The following is a 26,554-nucleotide window of genomic DNA, read 5'->3' as shown; positions in this document are numbered from 1 at the left end:
ATCTGACACAAGAGCTACCTATGTACCCACATATGCTGACCAACTACCAGAGCTGAGAGTTCACAATTCCTCAGATATGGTTACTCATACATATAGTTCATAAAGTAATAAAATGTCAAAAGAAAACTTTGAATAAACTGAACCATGTACCTCTTTTCACTTCTCACTGAACATAGAGGTCCCCTTGTTTCAACAACTTTATCTGTGAGGATGGTTAAAAAAAAAAAAGTATTTCCTTTATTAATCAATCATATAGCTAGAATTTCAACTTACGGTTTCAAAAGTATCAAGATATTAATTTACACTGAAATACTGAAATGGGTTCCAAGGACATGAGCCTCTATATAAATTAAGCTGCTTAAAAATGAATAAATCTCCTTCTCCTTTAAATATAATCTTTAGTATAAACTGACTAATATCTGATCATCTGGTAAGCTATCATTTAATGTCATTTAGTGAACAGCAAGTGGAGAAATACAAGGAAATTAATATAAGGAACACAAAGAAATTAATTTTAGGCTCACAAAATACACACAACAATATAGAAGCTAGGAATAATACTCAAGAGGTATTTTACAAATTGGCTTTGTCTCAAAATAGCTTTTTAAACTTAACTACTGGTACTGGATAAGCCCCCATCAATGCCCTGGGGTCTGATAATGTTTTAAAGTTTGGTACACCATCTTTCACTAGTATGTCATTTTTCAATTTTATATGCACCTGAACTAAGTTAATATATTAAGAGTATCAAGATACAGCTAAATCTGGGAACTCACATTGTTTTGGAACAAACTGAGTTGTTCTGACTCCATGACTTTGCTCTTCCCCCCAGACTTTGGTCTTTAATGTGTCCATCTGACTTCTTTGAGAACTTAGAAACACAAAAAGTGAAGAAGATCAGATACAAAAGGAAAATCTATCGTAAGTATTCATTATCTCTGTCTGGCAAGCTTCTCCAAACAGGAGTTACTGATAATCCAGAAATATCAAACTGCAAGAGAAAGGATGCAACATAGCATCATCTGGGATTAGGATAAAAGGAGTCTAATCCTGATTCTAATATTCCAGTCAAGTTACCTAACATCCAGTTTCTCCATTACAAAAGTAGATGCTCTCAATCCTCAGTACCACCTTGACTGAAAAATCTCAGCACACTAACACCCAAGTTAAAAGACAAAAAATTTTAAACGATATACTGAAATGGATCCCAAAACAACACATTAAAAGAACATAAGAAGAAAAAGAAAAAAAAAACAACAAAACAAAACAACATAAGAAGCAGAAGAGTTTGAAGATTTTGCTGACATGACAAAACCAATAGTTCATGAAGCATACTGCTGCTTCCAACAGTGGCTAGTCATAATGGACAAAAATATGAACATTCTGACTGACTAAACTGAGAGAATTTCTTTTTAAAGTTTACAACCAAAGTAAAAATTCCCAAAGTTAAAACTCTTGTTATTTCTGCATTCAACAAGCTAGACAGACTTGTGACTTTTTCACCTTCAACTTACTGTTACATAATTTCTACGATTCCCCTCTGTGTATTCTCACACCACTTGTTAGAATTATTAAGTAGATCTCAATCCTGAGCTCATATATTTTTTGTCCCCTTTTAACAGGGAAATGAAAGGTCAGACATCAATTCCTTCTGCCATTCTCATCTACTTGGTCGACTCAGTACATTTAATTAACAAGCAGTCTTATAAGGAAAACTTTTTATGACCTGGGGTAACTTTAATCTTGTCTCTAGAGTGGAGGGTTTCCAGCTGTGCTAAGATGCATTCACTAAGATGCCTCAGAGACTATGTGTACATGGAGGGTGGAGCGGGAGGGTGGGGGGAGAAAGGGAGGGAAGGGCAGGGGAGAAGAGGGGGAAAGAGAGAGGAAGACGGAGAGCGTGAGAAATGTGTGTTGGGGAGGTTGAAAAAACTCTCTGCTCCCTGGAAACCCAACTTCAATCAGTGATTCCATGTTTTTGTATCAGAGTTTTATGTAAGAGATCACTTGAACAAAGGACTCTAAAGCTAACAGAAAATGCTATTTTTATAAAACCACTGTTTTATATAATCCATCACTAGATACAATGTTCAGACAAATTACGGGGCTCATTCTCTCAATGTTAACCTCTTTTACCAACAAAGCCCTTCCCACCAATCCCTTCGCCAAAAACACGGGAAAAGATGTCTGGCAAAGCATTTATCTTGTTAACGCATCTTTACCTATGATAAGCTGAAGTCACAGGAGGAAGAGAGTTTCCATGACCACCTTCTTTAAGTCGCTCCAATAACCTTCGGTATTTCTCTCTTTCCTCTTTTTGAACACCCTAAATAAAAAAAGCACTGAGATAACTACTAGCACATCAAACTTACAATTAAATCATAAAGACTATGAGGGACTTCCTAGGTGGCACAGTAGTTAAGAATCTGCCTGCCCAAGAGGTACATGAAAAGCTGCTCAACATCACTAATTATTAGAAAAATGCAAATCAAAACTACAATGAGGTATCACCTCACACCAGTTAGAATGGGCATCATCAGAAAATCTACAAACAGTAAGTGCTGGAGAGGGTGTGGAGAAAAGGGAACTCTCTTGCACTGCTGGTGGGAATGTAAACTGATACAGCCACTATGGAGAACAGTATGGAGGTTCCTTGAAAAACTAAAAATAGAGTTACCATATGACCCAGCAATCTCACTACTGGACATATACCCAGAGAAAACCATAATTCAAAAAGACACATGCACTCCGATATTCATTGAAGCACTGTTTACAATAGCCAGGACATGGAAGCAACCTAAATGTCCAACAACAGATGAATGGATAAAGAAGATGTGGTACATATATACAATGGAATATTACTCAGCTGTAAAAAGGAACGAAATTGGGACATTTGTAGAGATATGGATGGACCTAGAGACTGTCATACAGAGTGAAGTGAGTCAGAAAGAGAAAAACAAATATCGTACATTAACACACATATGCGGAATACAGAAAAATGGGACAAATCAAATGGTTTGCAAGGCAGAAATAAGAGACACAGATATAGAGAACAAGCATACGAACACCAAGTGAGAAAAGCAGCGGGGGGCAGCGGGATGAACTGAGAGATTGGGATTGCCATTTATACATTACTAATAAGAATAAAGGACTCTCTAGGTGGCGCAGTGGTTAAGAATCTGCCTGCAAATGCAGGGGAAACAGGTTCGAGCCCTGTTCTGGGAAGATTCCCACATGCCACGGAGCAACTAAGCCCGTGCGCCACAACTATTGAGCCCGCGCTTTAGAGCCCATGAGCCACAGCTATTGAGCCCATGTGCTGCAACTACTGAAGCCCACATGCCTAGAGCCCGTGCTCTGCAACAAGAGAAGCCACGGCAATGAGGAGCCCATGCACCACAACAAAGAGCAGCCCCTGCTTGCTGCAACTAGACAAAGCACGTGTGCAGCAACGAAGACCCAACACAGCCAATAAATAAATAAATAAATTTATTTTAAAAAATTTTAAATTATGAAAAACTAAAAAAACCCCCAAAGACTTTGAGATCAAATGCAGCTCACAGATGTTTCAATCGCCAGCAGTGTTTTAATTTTAGTGTTCTTTTAATTCCTTTAATTTTAATTACCAACTTTATAAATTGAAAATAAAAATCTAAAAAAATCTGACCTCTTTTGAAACACTGTATCAACAATCTGGAGCTATGTAAGACTATTTCCTTTGGTCAACTATTCACTCCAGCCCATTTCACTCATTTACATTACCTGCTAGACCTTGATAACATCTGACAGTGGAACTGGGTTAACCACAAAAAACTCAGCAGAAATAACCCACTTGCATTTTCAGAACATTCAGCTTCCAAAATGGAACTGGTCTCACCTAAGTCACCAATGACCCTTTATGGCCAGATCCAATGGACGCATTTTCAGCCCTTGTGTCACTTGACCTCTCTCTCCGCATCTCACCCTGCTAACCTCGCCTTTCCTTCCTGGACAATACACTCTCCTGATTTCTTCTTATCGTCTCAGTCGCCAATGAAGATTATTTCTTCTGCTTGCCTTTAAATGTCGATGGTTCTGCCCATTACCTCTTCTCACACTACATTCTCTCCCTGAGTAATCCCTTCAGCTCCCTTGGTTTATCTAACACCAATATGCAGAAGATTCAGAAATGTGTCCCTAACCCTTCCTTCTTCTCAAAAGCTCCCATCACCTAAATCCAACAGTCTACGGGACAGGTCTTGCGTATTTCACAGGCACTTTAAACAATGTTTGTAACTGAAGTCACCACTTTCCCCTAAACACATAGGGTATCTTGGTCAGTGGCACATATTTACCTAAGATTAAAATCTGGGACTCAGGCTCTTCCATCTAACCTTATATCACACTTAACCAATAAATATGTCCTTGCTAATATTACCTTCTAATATTTCTAGAATACAGCCTGTGTATACCCCACATATATCTGCTCAGTCCCATCCCTGATTTCTCATCTAGGAGGTATTGAAGCCTACTTTAATACCTCTCCTTAAAATCCCCTCCAGGGCTGTGGTCCATTCCTTTTTTTGCCTACTTGTTTGCTGATTACAACAATTAATGTATAAGCTCCTAGAGAAGAGGGACCATATTTTATTCAATTTTGAATTGCTGAAAACTGGCACAGCACCTGGGACCCAAATAAACCTTTCTTTGATGAACTAAACTAAGTGGCTCAGAAAACAATCTAGCAAATTGCAATAGGTGATGGTCCAGGGGAAATGCCAGAGGCAGGAACAGTTCTAAATTTTCCTGGAATAAGTGAAGACTTCAAGAGGGTAGGGAAGATTGTTGATGAAGACATCATGATAGATGCCCTGAAAACGGAAGGAAAAAGCAGACATATACACCATTTACTTCCCTTACGTAGTCACAGTTATTACAGCTTATACAAGAAACAAGTTACAGTAATTCAGACACTCAAAAAGAAAGAATCTATAATCGTATCTTTTCCTAATATCATTCCTTTTTCTTTCTTATATCTGAAAATTGACTACGTATGTATAGAATATTTTTTAGAAGGATACATATAAGCATCAGAGTCAAACAGAGGCCAGATATAGAAGGGAGACTGGGAAATAAATGTACAATCCCTGTACACCCTTTTACACCTTCTGAATTTTGTACCACAGAACATATATTATTTATTCCTCCCCTTCCCAAAATTGCTTTTAAAAGAGATCAGGCTAAAAGGGCTTACCTCCTCCACAGTACAATGCGGACGCCTCAGACCCTTGCCACCCTCTTCAGAAATCATCTCCGTTACAACCTGTTCCTGAGGTTTCCATGTTAAGGAGCTCTCTGAATTGCCTCTGCTATGGCGACGGCCACCTGGTCTTCTATTATAGCCTTCTGAGCTCAAAGTGAAACTGACAGGAAAAAAAAAGAGAAAAAGTTATTCCCAAACTGCTTAAATTGCTGGAATTTAAGCTCCAGACCATCCTGTAATTAAGCTGTCTCAGATTAACCTTGCTCCTGGCAAATCAGACAACTACCATTCACGAAAATTAGATCTCTAGGGCAGAGGGCGCCCCGGAATTCTGCTATGGAATGTCTTTTTCCAGTCACCAGGGCTGCCACATGAAAGCCTTTGCCTTCTTCCTCATGCCCAACTCCAACTCCAACTCTGGCTTTAGCTCCCCTCTTACACTACACAACCTCCTCTGGTACTGTATTTTTCCTTTAATCACTTGGCATCACTGGAATTATCGGTGTGATTGTTTAACGCTTGCATCCCACACTAAACTTTAAACTCCATGAAGACAAAGATTTCATCCTTTCACCACTGTATCCTGGTACATGGTCTAAGCCAAAACGCACTCAACAAAACATCTGCTGAATACTAAGTTAACGAATACTAAATTAATAAATGCCAAAGAACAGGAAGCCATGAAGCCCTCACCTAGTCATTGCTGCTGGTTGACAGAGCCTGCCTCTCTTGCCATTACCAATCATGGAACAACATGACATCATACTTCTCTTAATGTGATGTTTAAGAAAGGACATATAGAGAACAAACATATGGACACCAAGTAGGGAAAGTGGGCAGGGTTGGGGCGGAATGAATTGGGAGATTGGGATTGCCATATATACATTACTAATAAGAAAAAAAAATATCAAGTTGTACACTTTAAATATATGCAGTTTATTGTATGTCAACTGTATCTCAATAAAAGTTCTTTAAAAAAAAAGGACATAACATCACATTTCCAGTATTTTTACCAAAAAAATTTGCATAATCTAAAAAATCATAAGTAAATGTCAGACAAAATTCAGGGACATTCTACAAAAGCAATGCTTTGTAGTCTTTAAAAATATTCATGCTATTACGGACAAAAAGAGGCTCAGGAGTTGTTCCAGATTAAAGGAGATCAAAGAGACATGAAAATTAAATGTAATGCATGATCCTGCCCTGAACTGTGGGCCCCAAAAGATAATCTCTGTAATAGAGAAATTTAAATAAGATTATATAATAGTATTATATCAGTGTTAAATTTTCTGATTTTGGTAATCTATGATTATGTAAGTGAATGTCCTCATTCTTAGAAATAAACACACTCAAATACTTATGATTAAAGGGGCATGAGTCCAAGATTTACTCTCAAATGATTCATAAAAAAATATTATGTACATATAACAGAGAATGATAAAGCAAACTGGCAAATGATAACAACTGGTAAATCTAGGTCAAATGTATTCACCCACAGAGTTTCAAGATACTGTACATGAAGCAAAACTGAAATAACTGGATGGGAGAAACAGTCCAGTCCACAACTACAGGAGAGAACGTCAACACTCTATACTCATCCATCAATAAAAAAGTAGACAGAAAATTAGTAAGATCTGTAAAACATTATCAGCAAACTATTAATAACTGACACCCTACCCAACAACAGCAGAATACACATTCTTTTCAATGCACATTGAATATCACCCAGATTGAACATATTCTAGGACATAAACAAATGTTAACAAATTTAAAAGAACTGAAATCGTACTAAATATATTCTCTGATCATACTGAAATTAAACTAGAAATCAATAACAGAAAGATATCTGGAAAGCCCCAAATATTTGGAAATTAATCTAATTCTACACTTGTAAATAATCACAGTTTAAAGAGGAAGAGTATGACTGAAGAACAAAATGAAGAGTACAGGCCTGCTGTTTTGTAGAATTAACCTTTAATTTCAGCTTAATCAGTTTTCTCATAATTATAATCAGATTACTGATCTTTTTAGGAATACTACATTAGGTGATGATGCCCTGCTCAGTGCAATGTATATGGAGGCCAGGATGTCAGTTTGCCCGCTGTGGATGATTTAAACTTTGATCCTTTGGTTAAGTGATGTCAGGCAGGTTTCTCCACTCTAAAGTTACTATTTTTCCCTTTATAATTAGTAAGTAATTTGTGGAGGAAAATTCTGAGCTTATGTAAATATTCCATACTTCATCAAACTTTCACTTACTAGTTTAAGCTCAACTGACAATTCCTGTATGTATCAGTTATTACTGTGATAGTTACAAGATGATGATTTTCTAATTCCATCATTCCTTCTACACTTACTAGTTGGCTTTCTACTATAAAGATCTTTTCCTCCCACATCAGGTATTTATTAATACCTATAGTCCTGTCTTTATTCATTTGATGCTTAAATTGTCCCCAATTGGTCAGTGAAAAAGCCCCTTCAAGTTTCCTCTAAGGTTTTCAGGCTCCTTTAACTGCTGGCAGAAGATGTTCCACAATCATTTTTTACTTTATCTCTCCTAATCCTACAATCAGCCATTTATGCACCTCCAGGGAGCCTTACTTTTTATAGTTAGTGTCTCATTTTCAAACATGAGTGGATAGCCAAGCGTTAACCAGGTATTTGAATAAGAATTTATAAGAAAGATAAGATCAAAATAAACCAAACAGGGAGGAGGAATTCAAATGAACCAGACAAAGCAAGGAGGACAAGAAATTTTATAATAATTAACAGCTTTAGAGAGATAAGAAAAGATATTGCATCTTTATAAAAAGAATCCAATACTTAGAGAAAGAAAAAGCCATGGGGAGTAGGGAGGATGAGGATGCTTACAATTTAAACTATGAAGCCAAAAAATATACGTGTGTGTGTGTCTGTATAGATTTAGTGGTAAATTTTTTTTTTTTTTTTAAAAAGGGCAAGGACAAAAACAAAAGAGAATATACAGGAAATTTAAATTTGCTCAGGACTTCCCTGGTGGCGCAGTGGTTAAGAATATGCCTGCCAATGCAGGGGACATGGGTTCGATCCCTGGTCCAGGAAGATCCCACATGCTGCACAGCAACTACGCCTGTGCACCACAAATACTGAAGCCCACATGCCTAGAGGCCATGCTCCACAACAAGAGCCCAAGCACCACAACAAAGAGTAGCCCCTGCTTGCTGCAACCAGAGAAAGCCCATGCACAGCAAAGAAGACCCAACACAGCCATAAATTAATTAATTAATTAATTAAAAAATTAAAAATACAGAAATTAAAAAAAAATTTTTTTAATTAGATCAATCCCTAAGGTCCAATATCCAAGCAACAGAAGTTCTAGAAAGTGAAAACACAGAGAAGAAAATTACTAATAAAAATAATAAGAATAGTTCATTGTATACATGATTTCTGCTCTGTTCTGTATGTATATTATACTTCAAAAAACGTTTAGAATTGAGTGACAATTCTTTTTTAAAAGGTTTTCAAGGACATTCCCCGGCGGTCCAGTGGTTAGGACTCTGTGCTTTCACTGTCAATCCCTGGTCAGGGAACTAAGATCTCACAAGCCACGTGGTGAAGCCAAAAAATAAAAATAAGAACATAATTTAAAAAGTTAAAGGTTTTCAAAATCAGATTATATATGCATATGATATGGTAGAAAAAGTAACATACACTTAAGTACAAGTCTCTCACAATATTTGGCAAGTTATTAACCTCAGAGTACTCACTTAACAAGATAACACAACAGAACAAAAGTGAGAAGGCCTAGCAAGAGTGAGCACCTAAAAATTACTAAGTTTCCATTTACAGTAAGGCAGAATTTAACACTTACCCAAATGAAGGCAGGACTTTGCGTGGCTGATCTCGAGTTACTGTCACTCTGATCTTTGGATAGTCACTTATTCCATTAGGAGATTTATTACCTATTTTTAAAAACCATTTGTAATTGTAAAACAAAAACAAAACACACACACAAAAAAACCTGTGAACAGTGTGTGTTAAAAAAGAAAATCTGTGAGCAGTCTATAGTATAGAACTAAATATCTTATTTTTTCAAATTCTATTACTGTCTAGCACAAATTTTCTAAAAGTTAAAGGAAAAGCAATAGTGCTTATTTACTCCATCTTTGCTCTCAAGTAGGTAGTAACAATTCACAGGAAAGCTATACCAGCTTTGCTTGCAGGGGCCAACAAGAGGCATGAAGAACTCAATGATTATAAACTCTTTGTAATCTAATCAAATTGAGTAAAGTTTTTCAAGTTGTTTCTTCAAGAAGAAAACAGAAGTATTTTTAAATGAAAATCTGCTATGTTACATTTCACTGGAAGCTTCTAATACCTGTGAGATGGTTACTGTACTTCAAAAAAGGCAAAAAAGGGTAACAAAATTTTCATCAGCCACATTTTCTGCTAGAGCTACTACAGGGGTTTGAAGTCCCTGAGGATTCCAAAATGCAAAGAGGTCGAAAGCTGAAAGTTTTTTCTTAAGTCAGTAGCAGCAAAACCTAAACTGACCTGCATTCATTTGTGTGTAAAACTTGACCTGAATCAATGTTCAATCCTGTTGGGGTTTTTTAAATAATGTTGAATAAACAATGAAAAATTCAGAATTCCCAAACACATCTCTAAGCATTTCAGATTAGAGACTGTGGATTTCTTTTTATAAGAAATCTGCCCTAGGAGTACCTGTGCTTCTCTGACTAGGCTACACAAACCTACAGAAATATAGTGCTGGTATTTCAGGCACAAGATAAATCTACCATCCTCTCTATATGTCAATTTCCTGAACCCACAACTTCTCTAAAATCTCTTTTCCCCACTTCTTCTCAAACTTTACAAGCCTATCTGTGTGGCAGAGATCACAATCATTTTCAGGGCTCTGGCTTCTTCCTATTTTTCCTCACCAGAGCATTCTGTACAGCATATATAATAATTACAATTCAATTATGGGGTCTAAGGATGATATGGAGGTTCCTAATCCACAAAACCATGAAAACTGGGAACCTAAGGTTGCTCCCCCACCAGATGATGTCTCTTAAAGGCAGGGTTTTATTAGTTTGTTATATTATTACATTGTTGTTTTGTTATTTTGTTATTAAAGGTTTTATCATTTTGTTATTCCTGATAACTTAGCACAGAGCCTGACAGGGTAAGCTCTCAGGTAACATTTTTTTTTTCTTTTTAATGAATAAGCCCTGATCTAAGTCCCATTAAGGATCCTGATAAAGCAAATAGGAAACATAACAATAAATTCAAAGACAACACTAAAGGAAAGCTATTTGGTTTTTAGAATGGTAGGGAGAATATATCTGTGTTCTCATCCAAAGCCACATCATTGTTTTCCTTTCACATTCCCAAAACTTGGAGAAAAGAGGCAGGAGGAGGTAGGGGAAGCAGAAATATTTTTGACCACCTCACCCAGTTTCAGCATGTTGTTCCAGGATCCAGAACTGGTCAGTTCAGAAGACGAAGAGTTCGAAAATACCTTAAAATTAAAAAGAATCACCACTGCAATAACTCTTAGAATTTAAATGTCTTAATATGAAAAAAAAAATCACTCTATTAGTGATGATTTAGTTAGCTCACCAAAGAAATTTCATCAATAATACAAAAGGTTTAATTTGTGAAGACTCACAAAATGATGTAAAATGTAACAATTCCAGATTCTTCACACATACTTAAATAAGAAAAGCAGCACTTGAACAACAATGGTCTGAAATGCGTGGATCCAATTAAATGCGGATTTTTCTTCAATAGTAAATACTAGAGTATTACATGATGACCAGCTGGGAATCCACGCATGGGGAACCTCAGTTACAGCAGAACCACAGATCCAGAGGGCCAGCTATGTGAATTTCTGACTGTGTAGAGAGCTGGGGCCCATAACCCAAGCACTGTTCGGGGGTCAACTGTATTAATTAGGCTCTTTAAAAATATTTTTTAAATGTGTAATTACTTAATCTTTAATTTTTTGGTCTCTATATCAAGGCTAATTAAGACATGGACATTTCTGCACATTAACTCCGAAAAAAGAGAATATTTCTAAAATTTAACTTTAATGATTAAGTACAAAGACCAGTTGCCCCAATGAAACCTTATCCCCACTGACCTCTCCTGAAGGGACCACATTCCGTGTTCCATTACAAGCAGAAGTTACCATGGACTTTGTGGTTAGCTGGAATGGGAATCCAAATAAGCTGGCAGCATTGTAGAGACTGTTTTTCACTTGGTGAATAAAGCAATCTAGAAAGTGTAACATAGAATACATATAGAGCAATTAAACTTTCAGGGAAAAAAAAAGATTATACCTTAGAAAAGGCCTGTCTCAATTTTTGTTAGCAGTCCTATCTTCAACCACTGAGAGAAAAAGGTTTTTCTCTCTGAGTAACTGCAATTCCAGCATTGTGATTTTGGGGTTTTTTAAGTAAAATATCTAAGAGGCTACAAAAAGCATGAAGCCATCACTTTAGCAAGTCACATACTGATTCACCAAAAAAGTAATGAAATGAAAGCTTTCAAGCAATGAGTTCCCCCAGAATATATACCATAAAATAAATCTTTTCCAGAGAGATAAGGGCATAACTTAGACAACCTGGAGCATATAGTTACTAGGTATGGCAGAATTCTAAGAAGCATTACCATTTTTTAAAAATTTACTTATTTTTAAATTATTTATTTATTGGCTGTGTTAGGTCTTCATTGCTGCACGTGGGCTTTCTCTAGTTGCAGAGAGCAGGGTCTACTCTTCGTTGCGGTACGTGGGCTTCTTACTGCAGTGGCTTCTCTTGTTGCAAAGCATGGGCTCCAGGCATGCGGGCTTCAGTAGCTGTGGTACTCGGGCTCAATAGTTGTGGCTTTTGGGCTCTAGAGCGCAAGCTCAGTAGTTGTAGCACAGGGCTTAGCTGCTCTGTGGCATGTGGGATCCTCCCAGACCAGGGATCGAACCCAGGCCCCCTGCATTGACAGGCGGATTCTTAACCACTGCGCCACTAGGGAAGTCCCTAGGAAGCATTACCATTTACTCACTGGTTTGTCCTTACTTCTCAGGCAGGTTAACAACACAGTTCTCCTAAAAAAAAACTATTTATTATCTTGGCTACATCCAGGATGGAAGTTAGTGAAGTATAAGATATGTGGCTCCTAAACATATATGATGAAACAAGGCTATGCCTCTACTGGAGTAGTGTGCTGGAGATCTCAGACTTACCCCTCCCTGCCACCAAAAATAAAGATTACAAAATAAGTAAGTAAACAAATAAGGGGGAGGGGTAGATTTCAATGCTTTCCCCACTTCCTCCTTTTATCACACTACCCCTTTCTCACTTCCTACACTGCTGGTTTGTTTTCTACAATTTCTTTCAAATTTCCTAATTAAGGGTATCCTAAAGCACTAGTTTCAGAGAAAGGGACCATCATTTTAACCATATTCTGTTTTAGAGAAAAACAGTCTGAAAGTGAAATGGTGGCTTCTAAAAATCAAGCACTCTGGAACATATAAGACATAAAATACTTTACAGAAAGATAGGGGAATAACTTAAACAACGGTAAAGATGTGCTAGATGGGTAAAGCAGAATCCAATTTGAAGTAATTTGTCACTATAGTTAGAAGTACCAAAATTTGCAAATGCCTTGTTTCTCATTCTAGGAATTGGAGAGAATTCCAGTTATCCCTCTAATAATGTTGAGGGATATCACTTACATTCTACTGTGCTGCAAGTGGGAGAAAAAGAACTTTAGGAATTGGTGCTTATTATCCAGATTGTCATCCAGACCCCAGAGGGCAGGAAGTGCTCTTAATAACATAAATAACAGGCACAAAGAGTATTGTGATATTTATTTTCCTACAAATTTTATCAAAATCTGAGTATGTCCCAAAATTGTGTCAGAAGATCTCACTGATTAAAAAAAGAAAAAAAGGCAGGCAGGAAGGCCCATCTCATCCATAAAATGAAGATAAGACCATCTTATTTTGCTGAGACTAGACTAAGTAGATCTCTTCAAATCCCTTCCATCTGTAAGACTGTGAGTCTGCGATTCTAAGCTCCTCCTCCTTTTCACCCTTTTTTCTCTCCAAAACAACCAACAGACTCATACTTTCCAATATAGTAGCCAGCATCTACAGGTAGTTACCTAAGTTTAAATTTAATTAAAATTAAATTCAGTTCCTCAGTTGTATAGCCCCACTTCAGGTGCTCAATGGCCATCATCACAGAGAGTTCTACTGGCCAGCACTGCTAGACACCTTTATGAACTCTATTATCTCTGCTACCCACTCTTCCCCCTTGGCTTAGGTTCCCTTCTAGTTTCTACTCAGAAAATCTTAATATATATTTCGTGGAAATCATGGACGGAGAGAACCTTAACATAGAAGTCCAAAGAGATGATCACCAGAATTATTCGGGCAACTTCTCTAATACCACCATCAAAGTTTTTTTGTGGTTTTTTTTTTTTGGTTGTCGTTGTTCTTTTTAATCACATACAGTTGTTTATTTATATTTTTCTATAAAATTGACTTTTTTTTTTTGCTAGACAAATGTATTTGTGAAAGGTAACTTTATATTGCTACTGTTAACATAAAGTAACCTCAAATGTTTCTGTTACTACCTTTCGTATATCATATACCATATCCTCATGGACATTAGTATTATTTATGTACTTGTCTTAAAACGCCTACTATATAATCACACACCCCCTACATTTTTAAGGTCCTTAAAAACAGAGACCCTGTCATACTCATTTTTGTATTTCCTGTGGAACCTGACACATTGCTTAACAGTAAGACAGGCTCAACAACCACTCGTTGAATTTAAACGAAACCTTAACACAGACATGTCCACTCTTAATCTCATCTGGAGGTAGATTCAGATTCACAGGCATTTTTGAGAAAGAGGAAAATATAATCATAGTATTCTACTGTGCCTTTTCCTTTTACTGTAATCAAGTTTTATTTTCTTCTACCAAGCGATGTCTAGCCCGTCAGATATAGGGAAGTGAACAATTTGAGGCAACAGATTACATTGGTTCACTCAGCTATCTGAACTAGATGACTCAGTTTGAAGGAGTTTTTACAATGTTTTCTCCCCAAGTTTAAAAAGTACCTTTCTTTACAGGAAGATTAGAAATTTTGAAATGCACTTTCAATATACAGGCTTATTTATCTGGAAAGATAATGAAGTCTCTGTAACACTGGTTACCTCTAAAGATAACTGAGTAGAAGAGGGACAAGAAAGAGACTTACTTTTCACTGTATGCACTTTTTATCTTTTGAATTTTGTCCATACATAAGTTTTTCTTATTTAAAAAACTAACTTTTAAAATTAATATTTAATACCTAATCTCGGTCTTTTGGCTGGTATTTCATCAGTATCCACTGTAGAAAACAGAGTGCTGAAAAAAGAAAAAAGAGAGAAAGATATATATATGCATATATTCATATATACACATATGCATTTCTATAAGTAAGCTTACTATTCATACAACACACTCTAATGTTTATGCTATAGTAGGCCTTTACCATTTGAGGATGTAACACTACAATTTCAACTATATCCAAAACTCCTTATTATATAATAATCTGTAGTCTGGCTAAAGCACAAACATGAAACTGGTCAGAAATCACTTAACTAGTAAATGAACATAGGTAAAAGCTTAGGACTATGTTATTTCTTTTCTCTCTAGAAATGATTTAAGAACAAATAATTTCATTTTGAAAGATGACACCCTCCCCAAAGAAAGTCATTTTCTACTTCAGATAGAAGCAGACAACACAAGAAGCCTTAAAAGATAGTTCTCAGCCAGAAAAAAGTGTTATATTTAACTGCATTTTTATCATGGATAACAAAGAATGTGGAAATTCAGGAAACTTTTGGGCCTATACCTCAAGAATGTTAATTAAAAGTTCATAGTAGGGACTCCCCTGGTGGTGCAGTTGGGAGTCCACCTGCCAATGCAGGGGACACAGGTTCCATCCCTGGGCCAGGAGAATCCCACATGCCTCAGAGCAACTAAGCCCGTGTGCCACAACTACTGCACCTGTGCTCTAGAGCCTGTAAGCCACGACTATTGAGCCCACGTGCCACAACCACTGAAGCCTGCTTGCCTAGAGCCCACACTCCGAAATAAGAGAAGCCACTGCAATAAGCCCGCGCACTGCAATGAAGAGTAGCCCCCGCTCTCCACAAGTAGAGAAAGCCCATGCACAGCAACGAAGACCCAATGCAGCAATAAGTAAATCTGTTTTTAAAAAAGTTCATAGTATAATCATCTTTCTAAAGGTGATTATAAATGATCATATTTACAAAAAAAAAAAAAAACAGAATAAATCCCAGGAGAATACCATTCAGTTCATAATTTTAAACATCCCAGCAAGGCTTCCTGGCTTCATTTGGACTGAAAAATGGCTTACACTTAAAAGAGTTGTTTTAGACAAAGCATGTGTGGTAAAGAACAGGATTTTGATCTATAAGCCACTGTTTCCCTGACCAGCAGATTTGCAGTAAAAAATAAAGGACCTGGGAGAGGAAATTAACATTCCCTTATTCAATAAATATATACCAAGTGCCTATCATATACTGCACAAAGCCCTTGGAGCAGAATATACAAACACTACCTTTATACACGCTAAGCATCATTTTAAGTACTTTACAACTTGTTTTCAAATGATCCTTACATCAACCATACAGAAAGGGAGAAAGAGGATGTTGAAACTTTGCCCTCTCTGGAACATATGATGGAATTTTAGCTCACAGCCAATTCATCAATGACCTGCATTCTTAGAATCATATATTAAGTAATCATCTTGTTCTCTCAAGCTCCAAGAAACTACTCTCCAATGATCTTGAGGCTTAATAAAAAAAAATGAAATTAACACTTGATCATTAAGAGTTAGGGGTTATGTATAGAATTGGTATGGTACTTTATTCTCTAGATTAATTCTTAGGGAAGGCGGTAGACACTATGAAATGGGACAAACCAACAGGTAAATGCTAAGAATAACTTTTACTTTCCCCAAAGTTTTAACTGAATTTTAGAGTATAACTAAGGATCTTTATAAAGGCATGAAGTATCTATTTTTTTTTCTTATACACTAATTATAAAGCACAGAATCACTCTCCCTCCCTCCCCAGCAAAACACACACACACACACACACACACACACACACACACACACACACAGTTTGACAGCTGTTTCAGAACAAGACAGCTGCTGTCTCTTGGTGCTAAGATAACAGTAAGTGCAGTCAAAAGGGCTTTGGTCAAGCTATGAATCTTACTTCCCTTAACTGCACTTACTGCGCACAGATGACACTTGGGAGTGTGCTCTGTGAACAGCTACACAAAGACAGTATTCCTTCAATTTTCAGTTTTCAACCTAACAGCAACAAAATACGATAAAGCCCCATCTGTTGACAGCAAGCAGCGTGGACTCTGACAAGAAAGATCCTAACCATCACCGATCACTAGCTCCTTCCACCATGAGGAGTCGCATCTGCACAGGACGGAGGAGCGACTACGTCACCAGGACACCCGCGACCCGCAGCTCTACCGCCTCCCACCAGCTACCTGTTTCTGCCGGGCGGGGCCTGCCTGGCTGGGTCAGCGCTATGCCGGCCGAGCCCGGGATGGGGAAGGGGGACACCAGGCCGGCGCTCGGCCCCCTCTCCTCTCACCTGTTCGAGCGCCGCCTCTTCAGGGGGGCCCGGGCAGGGGGCACCGGCCGGTCACAGAAACGGAAAATGGTGCCGAGAATCCTAACCAGCCATTTGTACATACCAGGCCCAAGCAGCAGCGGCGGCCGACACACCCCGAGACGCAGACCCCAGAGCTGTCGCCGCCGCTGCCGCCTTCGCCGCCTCGGCCACCACCGCCAAGGCTCAGTCGCCGACTTGTGACGCGGAGTAGGGCCCACAGAGACAACGTCCCCCGCGCTTCAGGAAGCCCCCGCTCGCCACCGCTCCTGACGTCACCTCCTCACGCCCGACCGGAAAGCATCTTCGCCCTCAATCTGCGCACGCGCAACCTAGGTCACGCCTCCCGAGCCTAGCAACCAGAACGCCTGCGGGCCCCGGCCCAATCGCTGACCAGATCGCCAGGGCTGTGGGCGGGGCTTGCTCCGGCGGAGCCAGTCCCGAGACTGCCCGCGGGACAAGGCCCACGGGCGGCGCGCGAGGCTTCCCCACCCGCCCGGGAGCGCTCCCGGGCCTGAAGCACTGTCGGTGGTCAGGAAATGTTTGCGTGCACAAAGTAAAGGCTAGGTTCATTAACAGATGTTTACCCTGCTAGGCGCCCTTTACTTTTCACATACTTTACGCTGGTGTTTTACACGCAGTCGCCTTCGTTTCTCCCAGCGACCGCAGGCGATGAGGAGCCTGTGCCCATTTTTAATAAGGAAATCGAGGCATAGAGCGATTAAGTAACTGCCTAAAGTCAAAAAGCTAGCTAGTGGCCCAGCTGGAATGTGAACCGCGGTCCGTGTACCAGCGCCGCAGTCCCTCGCCCTTGAAGTTAGTCAGCTGGGCGAGACATGATTACAAATTACAAGATAATTGGCTGTAAGTAAACTATACGTAAATTTTAAAAAAGATAACTGACTGCTGTGATAAAGGTGGGTACAAAGTGCAGTAGGAGCCAGAGAAAGGAAAACCGTCGGCTAGGGAAGTTAAGGGAAGGGCAGAAGGCAAGAATGATTTCACAGAAACTTCAGGATGAAAAGCTACCTGTGGCCTACTAGTACCTTCTAGTACCCCCCGAGCTGACAAGGAGTGCTGCTAATTACTCTTCCTCTCTTATCCAGAGGTCCTACTTCAGGTTAGTTATCCACAACAGAAAAAGACCCACCCTTCTTACTAATAGAAAATCCAGACCCCTCCCCGAACACTCCTGGGAATCCTCAAATATTTTCATGCCCCACAAATCCATTCCTGAATGCCCGATTCTTGATCTGTGATTCAGTTAAGGTCAGACTTGCAGATTTGCTTGCATTTCAACACAGGCACTCCCCAGTACAGCCTCATCATTTGCTCAATAAACATTATTCCTAGATTATTTCTGCTGCAAGCCACCCCCTAGAGCCCCAGAACCATCAGCTACCATCACACTGGCCTGGGGGGATGGAGGCAGTTCCTAGAGGATAGAAGCAAATCCTAAATGTGAACAAGGGCTCCTCCCTCAATTCCCTAAAATATAGCTAACACCAGACTGTTACAGATAGTTTGGGAATAATAGAATTATTAATATAAAACTGATAAGATTTAGAAGTGGCTATTACAAGTATAGCATCTATAGCCCATTGCCTCCCAAAAGGATTCTCAGCCTCTCAAGGTCATCTCTCCACTCTTCTAAACAACTTCTACATGTCACAAACAAGATAATTTCCCCTCCACATTTACCCCAACCCATTTCAGGCTGGACTCCCAAGTTAACTTAAAAGGAGATTACCAGTGGTATTATTAGGCAGGGCAGTTCAGTCATGTGCCAACTGTCCATTCCACTATAGAAGTAGGTCTTTGTTTTTGCCAAACCAAGAAGACCACTCAAGTATTGGGAAGGAATTCTCCAAAACAAGAGTGGTCTTCACTGAAACATGAATCAGGAAACTGCAAGCTGCTTTAGAATAGCAGCTTCTCCCAGGTTCTGGCCACCAAGATTTAAGAAACATTGGCATCGAGTCTCAGAGCAGACTAGTACAACACCACAACAGAATTTTTTTTCTTTTCCTGCCTCATTAAGAGCACCCTCACACACCCATTACTGAAATGTCGGTCACCCGCCATGAAAAGTGGGAGGGCTTTGGAATTACAGAGTTCAGTCCGAATCTCTGGACCTCATCGGCAAACAATAACTCTGCCAGCCCCTCTGCACACACACCCCCTTTGTGTCCTCCTAGTTCTCTAGTCACCCTCTGAAACGGAGAAAGGGGATTCAGCCTTACAGTCGCTTCCGCCTGGGTCTCGTCTGCCAGTTGGTGCCTTCCATGTCTTGTCGTCCACAGTAGACGCATAGACCACTGCCCATACACTGCCCAAGAAGTGGGATTATCCTTAACCCCAAATCCACTGCTGCCGGAGCCATTCCCTCTTCATCAGAGGCCCAGAGGAGAATCCCAAAATCACATGGAGTAACGAGGATATTGAGATTTCTGCCCTTGGTTTGGATAATCTGCACCCATGTGCTGCCAGAGGAACACAACCTCATTGCTTCAGGTTTTGTAGGGTATCCTAACTGGTTACCCTAGTTCTCCAAAAAGACTTCCTCCTCCTCCTCCTTCTCCTTTGGAGATTGCCTCCTTCGAGCCTTTCCACGGCCCCTCCCCCATCTTCCTCAAAACCTACCTTCCCTCCACAGAACATTGAAGACCCAGCCCTCCAATCCATTCTTTAGTCTTGCAAATTTTCCCTTTGTCAGCATTCCCGAGGTGTTAAAAGATTTCCTCCCAACTCTGTTTCTGCTGACCCTGTGGGGAGATCTGGGCCATTTGATTGAAGCGGGGTAGGAGCCCATAAATGAGGTGTTAGATTTGGGCCAATTGTGCCTAAAATCTAACACAATTCACCACCATGAAAATTGATTTCCTTCTGGGAACCAACTCCTCTGGTACTCAAGAAAAACGTGCCCTTCTAATAATGTGACTTTGATCTTATTTAATCTGTCTAATAACTTTGGCCTTATGCCAAAAGCAAGTACAGTTTTTGTGTCCTAGATTTTATTACAAAATTTGCTCACATCAGCTACAAATGGCTTGGCCGGCCTCATGGGGAGAAATAACAAGCACCAGGCCCTACCTAAGTCCTTTTCCTGATCTGTAAAATAAGAGTTCACCAAACCTGTCTCTCAGGTTTGTGGGTGCACTAAATGTGTTGATATTTATGAAGGGGCTACTTCAATGCCTAGCATAGCTAAGTGCTTAATGTTTCTCTTCCCTCTCTTTCCTTCTCACATCTAATAAGTCACTTAACTTGCAAGTTCTGCATGCTACATTTTCTACAGATCTGCCCCTTCCCCTCTACAAATGTTACCAAGGCTGTTAGCTTTGAGCTCTAATCTTCCCCCTTCACTGAGGCAACTAAGCTGCAGGGAAGTATTATCCTAGTCTTACAGGAAACCACCAGAAGAGAAAAACAAGAGCCCACCAAACCGGTTAGAACCAACTAGGTTCAAGGTGGCAGAAAACCTGACCTCCAGTAGACCTCCTTATATGATCATTGTAATACATTTGCATGGTAAATAATTCACCTGACAGCTGACAATTGCCATGGCAAGAGCCGGAAGAGCCCACAGAAGGACTGAAAACAGGTGTTGTAAAATGGGTGTTGTCCCAGTTCCCAGCATACCAAACCCCTGTTCTCAGATAAGTGCCTCTTTTTTTTTTTTTTTTTGGCCTCACCGGGCAGCTTGCGGGATGGAATCCATGCCCTGCTGCAGTGGAAGGGCGGAGTCTTAACCAGTGGACTACCAGAGAAGTCCTCCTCCCTCTTTTTACTCAGTTCCCTCCTTTTACCTGGACCCTCCTATATACATAGTGTCTCAAGCAGGTTGAGAAGTTGATTTTGAGACTAAGTTTCTGCTTCTCCATTCTCAGGCCATTGATTAAAGCTTGTGCTGTTGCAGTCTCAGCAATCATTTTGTTATTGCCTGTGCCAATCTGAAGGAAAAGGAGCCCTCCCCGCTAAGGCAGGGGGCTTTGGCCAGGCCAGGGCCCAAGTGGGGGGTCCCTTTTGAGGTAGGAGATAGATGGGCACCTGAACTGTACAGCTGGAGTAAAATTGAAGCTTTCTTCCCACTGAGACACTCCAAGGTCAAAGCTAGTGGCAGAAGCTGAGCTCTGCTGAAGTAAAGAGATAAGATGACCACTGCTGAGGTCAAGGAAAACCTCTGTCTGCACATGCACAGGAAGGCTCCTTGGGGGTCAAAAAGGGAGGGGAGTGCCACACCGAAAATGTGAACATGCACCCACAGACCTCTGCAATGAGATCCATCGTAGTAAAAAGTTGCACACGAATCTTGGGGAGGGTCCTAGGACCAGTCAGGTGTGAAAAAATAAGATAATTGGCCAAAGGTAAGGAAAGACCCGAAAGGACTGTCCTATATAAGTATTAATTTAAATCACCTCGTTACTGCACTCCTCCTTCAAGATGCCCGTACCCTTTCTCTCTGGGTGTATATTTCTGCCTAGTTTTTGACTTAAATGAATAAACTGTTTCTCTGTGTGTGCTCTCCCATACGTTCGTTGTGCTGTGTTTTTAATAATAAGCTTTGTACCTGTTTTTACAGTTTTTGCCTCTTTGAAACATTCTTCCTTTCAAAGGAGGGAAAGGGCCACTTTCCTTCCAGCCTCCAGCCCCTGGTGGACTAGCGGTTAGGATTCCTGGTTTTCATCCAGGCTACCCAGGTCCAATTCCTGGGCAGGGAACTAAGATCTCTCTTCAGGACTTTCACTGCTGTCTCTCCACTTCTCACACCATTGCAATAGCTGCCTCCCCTTCTACCTGTCTTCTATCCATTTTCAGGATCTCTCTTTTTCTTTGTTGTTGTTGTTGTTCTTCTGAAACAGGAGGGAAGGGGGCAGGGCACAACCTTTGAAAGAATGACATAGCCCGAGGACATAACATAAACTGATTAGAACCAAATGGGTCCAAGATGGCGGACAAGTCAACTTCCAGGTGCCGTGACAGTTCCAAGGCTGACCACGAGGGTCAAAAAGCAGGAGGTGGCCCAATTCTGGAATACTCCGCCCACTCATTAGCCTATGAAATTACCCACCCTTACAAAAACTGACAACCCCCATACTCTGGTGCATTTCTCACCTTCTGAGATGGTGCAGACTCTGTGGAGTGTGTTTCTAAATAAATCTCTAAATAAACTTCTTACCTATCCCTTTGTCTCTCACTGAATTCTTTCTGTGGTGAGACATCAAGAACCTGAGCTTCATTAAGTCCTGAAACCAGATGTGTGATCTCAGTTGGAAGACCTTGGGTTTTGGCCAGGTTTGAGTCCAGGTCTCATGGGTTCAAGTCCCAATCTGAAGTGCACAGTTTCACTTTCGTTGCCTTTTGTTGTTGTTATTGCTAAGGAAGGTAAGTTTATATCATTGTTGTTCTTATTTATTAAGGAAAGTAAGTTTATAAGTTACATTTCTAGTTTTCTGTTACAGAACTACTAAAAATGGTTGGGTTGACTTTCACTAAATTTGGGAGGTTTGTTTGGTGTAAGTCTGACAAAACATGTGGCAACCCTAAAATTTACTTTGGATGGCCCTAGGGAGAACCTCAAATAGAGAGACAGGTATCTCTGGGAGCACCTGACACTGAGGTGCAGGCAGAAGAGGAGGAAGCCATCTAGTAAGAAATACCCTCCTGATTCAGACAGCATGAGCCCCTCAAATGGTTTACGGTGACTCCAAATGGATGCCCAAGCCAAAAGTCCCAAGGATAGACCTTCCAAACTGCAGAGGTGGACTCTTCCACAGAGTCCTGCAGACAACTGTGTGTGCCTGCTCCAGGGAATAAGGGTCTAATGAAGGTGCAGGATTCTCATGGCAAATGCTTGGGAAAACAGCTACAGAAAAATAAAAACCCAACTCCAATAAGAGTATTTTAAAACAACAGCTTAAGGTCCAAGTAAATCTAAAACATGTGGTACCGATGGACTTTAAATATTGAACATTCCTCCGAAGTTTCTGTTGATTTTTTTAAATGAACGTTTAGTAAGTTAAAAGCATTTTGCCTCTGTCTTGCATTGTGCCTTGCTAGAGCAGCCTCTCCTTGAAATGTTCTGAGCAGCACTCCAAAAACAAGCAGTTACTGAAAGCACTGGACTCGCACTGATTTTGTTTGATACATTGTTTGTAAGGAAGTCATGGTTTCTAAAACAAAGTAGCTCTATTCCATGAAAAATACTTCTTAGGCCTGAAAAGCAGTATGTGGACGTTTTCCTTCTTGTTTTGTAATGAACTACCAAAAACGTTATTCACATAATAATGTTAATAAGTTAACATAAATATATTATTACATATTTATTTTATTACATTTATTATATATGATCATGTAATATTTATTATATTTGTATTATTATATAATAGTAATATATTAACATATAAATAGGTGAACACGAAAAAAAATCTAGGTTCCCATTGTCTTGAAGTTGAAAGTCTAATATCCTAAGCATGACATAAAGTTCTTCACAACCTGTCTTCAAGTTACTTTATCATTTCCTATTCATGCACACCAAACACTCAATCCACACTTCTTTTATGCCTCCAAGTTTATTCCCTCTGCAGGGGATGCTTTGTCTCCTCCTTCCTCACCTAGTAAACTACTACCTAGTCTTTGAAATCCAGCTCAAAAGACACTTCCTGTGTGAACATTTTCCTGTGGCTCCTCCCTCTGGGATTTCTAGCACCTCACTGCTTTCTCCTCAGTTCTCCTATGGAATGTGTATCCCTATCTCTATATTAGATTCTATTGTATTATAGTAGCGGTAGTAGCAGTAGCAGTAGTAGTAATAGTATAGGTAGTAATGTGTCTGTCTCCTTGAGGGAAGGAGCCATCTCCTACTTTTTCCTTATTTTTTTAATGGAAGCTCAAGAAATGTTCAATAAATGAAGGAATGAAGAAATGAAACAGGGACTTCCCTCGTGGTCCAGTGGTTAAGCCTCTGAGCTCTCAAGGCAGGGGGCCCAGGTTCGATCCCTGGTCAGGGAACTAGATCCCGCATGCCACAACTAAAGATCACAGCCAGTACATAATACGAAACTGGAAATGAGGAAACCTCTGATGTTCTTGAGCTGTCGTTTATCAGGCTCCTAGTATTGAAAACACTGACCATTACTCATTCTTCTCTAGCTGATGAGAAATGAAGAAATGGTTTTCCTTAGACTATGTTTGAATAAATTTTATCATTCAGATGGTTAGGTGTTGGCAGATCATTTGGAATTTTTAAAACCTTTTATTTGGAAATATGTATTGGTTCATAGGAAGTTGAAAAATAGTACAGGGAGGTCCCTTGTACACTCACCCAGTTTCCCACAATTGTAACATCTTACAAAAAGCACTGTGAAAACCAGGAAATTTCGTTTGGTATCATCCATAGGCCTTCCTTAGATTTTACCACATGTATATGCACTCATTTTTCAGTGGTTCTAAGCAATCTTACCACACATGTAGATTCCTGTAACCACCACCACAGTCAAGGGGAGTAAGTAATCCACCTCTCAAAGACTCCTTGTGCTACCCCATATCACCCATTTTCTGTTCAGCCCTTCCTCACTCCTCCCCCAATCCTTCAGAATGTTTTATGATTTTTCATATTTGATATTTCTCACTAACCCAAAAAAGAGGGGATGAGTTCCCCCACTGATCCTTGTGCTGTCCTGAATGCTGGAAGTAGAAGGGAGTACACAGCTAGGAAGTTAGGGGACCTTCTGTGCCCCCAACAGGAAAATCATGAATAGTAACACAAAGAGGCCTCCCAACGGAAATGATTCTTATTCCTATAACTGGCTCGTTTCCAGGAAAATGTACATTGGCTCTGTCTAGATAAACACTTGGCATGTTACTAACACTGATAGGAATTCAGCAAATATTTGTCAGGCAAATACACTGAGCCATGAGGGGCAATGCATTCCACACATAACACACTCCTAACAGAATGTGAAGCATTCTCCGTTTGTTCCAGAGGGCAGTTGCTTGCAAATTGGTTTCAAATTAGTCAAGCTTATCGCAAATGGGAAAGAAAAAAAATAAAAACTAAAAACCTAGCAGACCACCTATTTGGTTTTCCTATTTGTGTATCCTTAATTTATTTCTCCAAGCAGGAGACAAAAGACAAAAAGACTTAAATGCTGGCTAAAATTACTCACCTGGAACATCACTGCTAAAAGGTCCTCTTCATTCCTTCATTCCCAAGAGCTTCTCCACCTAATCCCTCTTCTCAGTACTCTGCAACCCACCTTCTGAGGGGAGGGAAAGGTGCAGACCGTGTGACCAGTTAGGGAATAACAATAGTTACCAAGCAGTGAGTGCACTTACCTTTGGGAGTAGGCACCGTGCCAAGAACTTTATTTTACAATATCTCATTTAATCCACATAACAACCTGGTGAGCTATGTAATTTTATCATCTTCATTCTACAGTTGAGAAAACAAGAGTTAGAGAACTTACATGTTTTGGTTAAGGCCACTCAACTAGTGAGTAGAAGACATGGTATTTGAACCCAGATCAGTGAACCACTTCTAGGGAGTCTTGGCAGTCATTAGGTCTGAGGTGTGTCACAGAAATCCATACACAATACTTTTAAACGTTCCCCCAGTGATTCTGATGTACTGATTACTTGGAGAGCATTGCTAGAATCTACTTCCTGCCAGGAATGGGATGCAGACACAGAGAATTGATAAACTTATATGAGAGATGCTGTGACTTCATAAACAATGCTAAATGACTAGTGAATTTTGCCTATGCTTGGGATGCAAATGTATTCTTAAGTTCTTTCTGTATTTATTAATCTATTTTTCAGCCCATCAGACCACCATCACAAGCCTGAGTAAGTGTTGCAAGTACTTCTACCAGAGAGAGAATTAAATTACTTTGTAGCTATGGAACACAAATTTAGTTGCTTCCAACTTTGAGGTGGATGGATTCTGGCCTAGTTCTCTATTTAAAGCTTTTTCATCTATTTTTCCTTGAAGAAGAAGGAGAAGGAGAAGAAGGGGAGGAGAAGAAGGGGGAGAGAAGGGCCCAGGGGAGGGGGATGCAAGGAGAGGAGGAGCGGGAGGAAGAGCAGGGGGAGTAGAAAGAAGAAGGAAGAAGAACTAAGAGAGAGATGGGAAAAAATAAAAATAAAGGTGTACAGTACCATTTTAAAAGTCTCCTTTAATCTGAAGCACATTTTTACAAATCTAGGTACTACTGGACTTAATAAAGTGTTCTTAATAAAATCTAAAGACTACCCTGTGAGAAACACGTGTGGAAATAAACATAAAAAGTAGTTTTGTATACACAGGTCAACAGAAGACTAACTGGATTTGTGGTCATTCACAAAAACAAGAGGGAAAATATCTTAAATCACACTTGATTTCAACACACCAAGCCAAACGACTAATAAACCGCCCACAAAGAATGAAACTATTTTGAACTCGTCATTCCACATGTACATATTATAATATCAAGATATGCATAAAATTGTGTAAGCAGAAATGTACCTGACCTTTTATTGAAAAGAGGAGGAGTCACATATCCTGAAAGGGTTGGGACCTGCCTGCAGTCTCTGGGGAGCTTCCTGTTGTCACCACACCTCTGGGTTA

General features: G+C 39.8%; 1 protein-coding gene across 5 annotated transcripts in view; it reads right to left on the bottom strand.

Annotated features, from left to right (window-relative positions):
* Positions 1-19,345, bottom strand: part of SENP2 (SUMO specific peptidase 2) — a 35,932-nt gene extending 16,587 nt beyond the window's left edge. Inside the window, exons 1-9 of one of the 5 annotated variants that reach the window (XM_057739340.1) lie at positions 19,191-19,345; positions 14,592-14,647; positions 11,370-11,503; positions 10,679-10,745; positions 9,093-9,183; positions 5,234-5,402; positions 2,223-2,326; positions 777-871; positions 151-202 (exon numbers count right to left, since the gene is read on the bottom strand). In XM_057739340.1, the coding sequence (XP_057595323.1) occupies positions 151-202; positions 777-871; positions 2,223-2,326; positions 5,234-5,402; positions 9,093-9,183; positions 10,679-10,745; positions 11,370-11,503; positions 14,592-14,647; positions 19,191-19,330 (908 nt within the window). In that variant the 5' untranslated portion in view covers positions 19,331-19,345. Of the gene's footprint in view, positions 1-150; positions 203-776; positions 872-2,222; positions 2,327-5,233; positions 5,403-9,092; positions 9,184-10,678; positions 10,746-11,369; positions 11,504-14,591; positions 14,648-16,929; positions 17,251-19,190 lie in introns of those variants that run through there. The other 4 variants (XM_057739341.1, XM_057739343.1, XM_057739344.1 and 1 more) reach the window with 4 other exon arrangements.
* Between the last annotated feature and the right edge of the window lie 7,209 nt (positions 19,346-26,554).

This window comes from Hippopotamus amphibius, chromosome 6, assembly GCF_030028045.1.
Source record: "Hippopotamus amphibius kiboko isolate mHipAmp2 chromosome 6, mHipAmp2.hap2, whole genome shotgun sequence".
NCBI lineage: Eukaryota > Metazoa > Chordata > Mammalia > Artiodactyla > Hippopotamidae > Hippopotamus > Hippopotamus amphibius.
The sequence above is the reverse complement of the archived record's forward strand: the minus strand, read 5'-3'. Positions and strand labels throughout refer to the sequence as shown.